Raw genomic sequence first — 6420 nt, 5'->3', positions numbered from 1 at the left:
TTTCTAACATGTGCTTTTACATTTATTGTGTGAGAAATGGACAAAAAAAATCTATTAACATTTGAGACTAATTCAAACCCACAATGTGAGTTTAAAAGATGTATTTTAGCCTGTGGAGCTGTTAGTTGAACCATGAATCTGCAACGTTAATATCATTCTTTTGGTTCAGGTTGAACACATCTTTCTTTTCATAGACCACCTTAAAATGAATGTAATAACAGACAAGATCTATGGACAAATACATTTAACATATTCTAGAAGCATATTTTGTGGCTTAGAGATACAGTATATATAGTTTTCTAAATGTGCATGTTAATTTTACATTTTCGCAGCAGGAATCTTCTTCAAAAATCGAAATATCTCTCCTTTGATTTGAGGCAGATTCAGGCCGTAAACTAGAGGGTTATTAATGGGGGGGATCATCAAATACTCTAAAGACAAAACAACTGTGATGATAGGATTAATTTTATCAGCCTCAAATCGAGTCAATGACAGCTCACAGAAGACAGAGAAAGAATAGGTCATGAATGTCACGATGTGAGGCAGGCAGGTCTGTAACGCCTTTCCTCTGAATTCAGACGAGCTTCTCCTGCAAACAATCAGAATACGTAGATAGGTGTACAGGACAAAGAACAGGGGGATGAAGATGGTTGTCATCGTGACAAACTGAGTTACTATGTTGTTCAGAGTTGTGTCCACACAGGAGAGCTGAACCACAGGCCAGTTGGAACAGAAAAGTCTGTGCAGTTTATTGCCACACAACGGTAATCTAACAGTAAGGAAGAGACAGAAACCCATAGCAAATGCAGGGTAGAGCACGGCAAAAATCACAAGATGTGTTACCATCTTAAATGTCATTTTACTGTGATAGTGTAAAGGCTGGCAAATAGCAACAAATCTATCGTAGGCCATGATGCTCAGAATAGTCATCTCACATGATGCATAGGTGTAAATAACATATATCTGAATGAAACATAATGGACGTGAGATCAATTGAGTGTCAGACAGAATGTCCATCAGAAACCTGGGGAAGAAGCCGGCTGAGCCGTACAGAGAGTTAAAAGACAGACAGCAGATAAAAATATACATGGGCTGATGCAGAGACTTCTCCAGACAGACTGTCAGAATAATGACAATGTTAGCAGAGACAATAGTCATGTAGAGCAACAGACACAGACTGAAGAACAGATATCTGAGGGGCCCAAAGTCTGCAAACAGAGTGAACTGAAAATACAAAGGATTCAGGCTGTTGTTGCTCTTCATGTCTGACCAACAGCAGAACTGGAAGAAGAGAAGTGAAAACAGATTGAGGTACAGTAAATGAGATTAAAATGTGTGCATCAAAATGTCCTATTTTAACAGTAGACACAAAACATACAATAAGCACAATTTTATCTTACTTAACTTATATGAATGCAGCATATAAGTTGCATAAACTGCACATTTCTAACAATTGTGCCTGATAATATTCTGCATAAGTAACACATTTCAGATAGTTCAGAAAGACATGGTCAAAAAATAGATATGGAAGGAAAAAGGTCAGTGTCACATGAACTAAATGCACAAGAAACCTCACATTTCTCATTGAACAATATTACATTTGAATGAATGAAAAAGAGAAGTATCCAGGTTAACAAGGGTCATACATGACAGACATTCAAAAAGTTATTTTCCACAAGTGAAATCTTTGCAATTACATTCAACCTCTCTGAAAAGCTTTTAGCGTAGTTGTCCACCTTTGTGTCTTAGAACAGCTGACAAAATCAGCTGAAACAATGTACTGTATATAGTGTTCATATGTGTCTTGTGTCAGTAGTCAAAAAGATATTCAGAAAACAGTCTTTGCATCAGTGTATGTAAACTTTTAGAATAATACACAGCACCCTCCCCTAACCCACAGCAGACTGAGGCAGCAGCTGAACTTTTATCCTGTTTTGCTGTCACACTGAGAGCAGCAACCTGTACACACAGGGTCCAAAGGGAGCTACGCTGTGTCACACACTGACTACGTGTTTATGTGTTGTGTTTCATTGGTATACCTGAAATCCAGTCTTCCAGGCTGGAGATATACTTGCTTTTCTACTTGCGTAGACAACCTGCTGCATCGTGAATGAAACTGCCCATATACTACGCTTGTTACTGGAGGATTCCACTTGAGGGCTCACCAGAGAACTCAGACCAGGGGTCTCATTTGTAAGCGTGGCGTACGCACAAAATAGGGCTGAAAATGTGCGTACGCCACTTCCCACGCAAAGGTTGTGATTTATAAAAAACAAACTTGACGGGAGAATGTGCGGTCCTCCACGCAAACTCTGACCCATGCGTACGCACATTTTGGAGATGATGGGAATTGGTGACGCAGATGGTGCGGTGGTGAACTGAAGTCAGACTGCAGAAAGTATATGTGGGAATAACGATTACTCGTAATATTTTCAAGTATTGATCTTACCATTTAATCGGCTTTGTCTCACTGTCACATTGTCCGCTACAGAGTGCATGAGGAGGAGATGGTGTCATGGTTGTGTATGTTATTTTTCCTGTTTTATTTTGAAGTCTGTCTTTTCTCCCTGGTCATGTTTTGTTTTACTACTGCCTTGTGTTTTCCCACCTTTTTTGATTGTTCTGCCCAGCCCTAATGTGTTTCACCTGTTCCTTTCCCTTGTGTCACCTGTTCCTTGTTTAACCTCGTTACCCTGTGTATTTAGTCTCTGTGTTTCCTTTCTGTCTTGTCGGATTATTGCGTGCTGTTTGCTGCTGTCTCTGGTCTGTCTCTGGTCTGTCTCTGGTCTGTCTCTGGTCTGTCCTGGATTTCTGCTTTTGTTGTGCCATGCTATTCTTACCTGGTTTGGTATGTACTCAGTGTTCCATCTTGTTCCATGTTCCTGTTTTTTTGTATCATCTGTATTTTTGGGATATCTTGCCTGTTTTTCGAGGACTCTTTCTATTATTAAATCTTCTGAATGCAACTCAGCTCTGTATTAACTGCATTTGCCCCCCCCCCCCCCGTGACAGAATGATCCGACCTCAAATGGACCCAGCAGTTTTTGAGCCTCACCTTCACAATTGGACTCTGATGGAAAACTCATAACATTTTTTTACTGTCTGTATGAGGAGGACCCACCCTTGCTAGGCACCTTATGGAGGTGCGCTGACAGGCTACGGAGCAGGTCTGTCCTCCCAGAGCCTCAGCGAACCAGTCCTCCAAAGTCTCAGCAGATCCATCTCCCAGAGCCTTCTTTGCCCGGTGCCTCACAGATTATGCCGATTCCCGGCGCCTCAGAGACTGTGCCTGTGCCAGGCGCCTCGTAGACTTTGCCGGTGCACGTTTCCTCAGAAACTTTGCCGTTATCCGGTGATCAAGAGACTCCTGCTCCCCATGTTCTGTCGGTGGCACGGCCGACTCATGTTCCTGTTGCCTTGTCACAGGACTCTGGCACAGCTGTCCCTTCGCCTGGCTCCAGCCACTCAGATCCGTCACCAGTCTTCAGTCCATTTGACTCGTCGCCTGTTTTCAGCCCAGCTGCCTCGTCGCCTGTCTTCAGTCCAGCTGACCTGTCGCCTGGCTCAAGCCCAGCTGCCTTCACCTGCCCAGCCTGCCCACCCACCAGAGGGGTTTCGCTTTTGCCGCTGGCCGCCTGAGGAGTTTCGCCTTCGCCACTGGTCTCCAGAGAGTCTTTGACGTACTGCTCGGCCTCCAGAGAGTCTTCGCCCGCCTGTTTGGCCTCCAGAGGGTTTTTGCCTGCGCCACTGGTCTCCAGAGGGATTTCGCCTTTGCCGCCGGTCTCCAGAGAGTCTTGGCTGTCCTGCTCGGCCGCCAGAGGGGTTCCGTCTTCGCCGCTGCCTGCAGCCTCTGTCCCCGAGCCCCACTGTCCTCAGTTCCCAAGCCCCATGGTCTCTTGTTCTCTCCAGGGTTGACTTTTGTTTGTCCCTCCTCCGGACCCCCTCCGCCCTCCCTGGGCTGTTTTGCCCTATTGAACCAACTGCGCCCGAGTTGTCGCATACGATAAAAACCAGCATCTTATTGATCATATTGTATCCAGCCTGGAAGTCCAGAGTTTTTCGGGGTCTTTGAACAATAAATCCAAACTGTTACATCCAAGATTGATACATATGTCCAAAATTTATGATTTTTGCTCGTTAATCACCGCCGATCGCCGTAATCTCTGATGCTAACCGTCCATTTTGTTTCCCATGATGCTCTGGGAGACACTTGTTTATGTCTTGTCAACCAATGGAAGGCTGGTCCATCAACACATTAGGCGCATATAAGGCCAGCAATACGTCATCCGAGAGACCAAGCAAAGATTGTTTTTTATGACGAGAGATCACCTGAGGAAATAGAACAGAATAGTTAGATGTGACCAAAGATCGTCTATAACCTTTCTAAACCGTTCTACAGAGAAGAATAGCATTACTGTTTGGAGTTTTGGCATAAGTTTGGGCCTTTTTTGAAAAAATGTAAATAGTTTGTCCTTTTATGAGTTATAATGTTCATTATGTTTATTTTTGTCTCCAAAGATCTGTTTTAGACAACACATATGCTTGTGTAGAGTTGCTGTGTGTGTGATATCAATAAAGATGACATTATTATTTTGAGGATTGGCAAAGCGTCTGGACTTTTTTTTTTTAAGAAATGTAGATATTTTGTCCACTGTATAAGTTATGTTTATTTCCTCACTGTTTTGACTCCTGATGCATATGAGAACTGTTTTAGACAGGAGATTGGCTTAGCTTTTATTGCTGTGTGTACGATATCAACACATCTGTGAGATTCCATTTCCGTTTTATTTTTTTATTTGTCTTTATGGTCCCACAACCTTTTTTTACATTCAAGTGACATAACTGCAGCACACATATTCTAATAGCCCAGTTTGTCCTGATTGAATGTGCACAACAGGGTTGATGTTTTACAAGCTTTTTTAGAAATTAAAACCAGACAGACCAGAGGTTGTCAAACATACTTTAGGTCTCAGTTATTATTTTTGTTTGATATTTACTACATTTTGTTTGATTTTGACACAAATCTGATTCCATACTCATAGGCCGTGTTGTTTATTCAAAATCCTACATCATTATAATGTTATGATTAAAAAAGGGCAACTCATTCACAACAAGCCACAAAATAAGTAAGGAAGAATTAAACTGGATATTAAACAATAAGGCCCTAGATTAAATCAACCTCTGAGAGACAAAAAGATCTGGGCCTACATGGAAAATTCCAATCCTGATCTACCTCTGAGACAAAAGAAAGCACATGTCTCCTCAGTCAAGAGGGTGAAGTCATTTTACAGCAGGAGACTGCAAGTCGCAAAATGGCCGAAACGCCAGGAGGTCCTGGATTCCCATTGGACCAGTGGACTCCAAACACAGCATGGGGCCTGAGACTATAAAATTTTCTGACACACACAAACCTGAGTCTTTTCCACTAGTGATTCGTTACTGAAAGGATGACACTGCAGCGCTGCCGAGAAATCCACAGCCTCACCTTGCTGGTCGAGTTGAGCTGAGTGGAGTGGGTATCTTCATGATACTACAAAAGGGGGTCCTGGTGAAGAAGATTTTCTGTCTCTCACCGAATCTGCAGAGGGTAACTTGCCCTGTTTTCCAAGGAAAGGAGGATGCCTCTTCTGACTCTGTAAAAGCTCCCCATCTGCCGGGAGGAACTTTTCTGTTCGTTAAATCACGGGCCCGTGTTTTAACTCGCTTTCTGTTCATCACGAAGAATCCGCCGAACAAACTAAGCGAACTACACATCCAAAAGTAAGAAGCTTCATAGTGTTCTGGGCAGATTAGAACAGGGTGTGTTTTATTAATGAGCAATTTGCTATTGTTGCTATTTGTGTTACCATTAATGTGATCTGATTAATACAGTGCTATTTCTGCACACTTTGATTATTAATCGTTTTGGCTGTGAATGTATCTCTGATCCAGATATTGTTGATGTTGAGTTGAAACTGTGTTGAACTGTAGCTTTTACTTCCTGCCGTGGAGAAGTTTAATTACTGGACAAGTGGAGCCATAATCCTGCCTTCCGTCAGTCAACTACGGCGCACACACACACACACACACACACACACAAACACACACACACAAACACACACACACGCATGCACGTGCATGAATAGCTAAACAGCTGGCCTATAGCGAAGTAGCTAGTGTGTCCCTCTTTGGCAGCTAACATATAGCCCAGCTCAAACGAGGTAACGGCTAATCTGGGGCGTAGCCTAGCAACCCTGGGTTTCGTCACATCCCCCCCCTCCTCGCACTCTTTCACGCACTCTCACACACACACCCAGACACAGAGCATGCTCACCACATGCTTGCTGTTTTGCTTTTGTTGTAATTTAAATAAAGGTATATTGGTTTTAATTGATCGAAGAATTATTGATTGGCCATTGATAATTTTGAAGTTAATAAATT

The 6420-nt window shown here is 42.8% G+C and overlaps 1 protein-coding gene across 1 annotated transcript; it reads right to left on the bottom strand.

The window, feature by feature from the left end:
* Nucleotides 1–318: 318 nt before the first annotated feature.
* On the bottom strand, nt 319–1263 carry LOC116046694 (olfactory receptor 56A4-like). The gene has a single exon (XM_031295090.1). The coding sequence runs from the start codon at nt 1261–1263 to the stop codon at nt 319–321; it is 945 nt and encodes a 314-aa protein (XP_031150950.1).
* Between the last annotated feature and the right edge of the window lie 5157 nt (nt 1264–6420).

Source organism: Sander lucioperca, chromosome 8 (genome assembly GCF_008315115.2).
Source record: "Sander lucioperca isolate FBNREF2018 chromosome 8, SLUC_FBN_1.2, whole genome shotgun sequence".
Taxonomy (NCBI): Eukaryota; Metazoa; Chordata; class Actinopteri; order Perciformes; family Percidae; genus Sander; species Sander lucioperca.
This window is presented reverse-complemented; position numbering and strand designations above follow the sequence as displayed.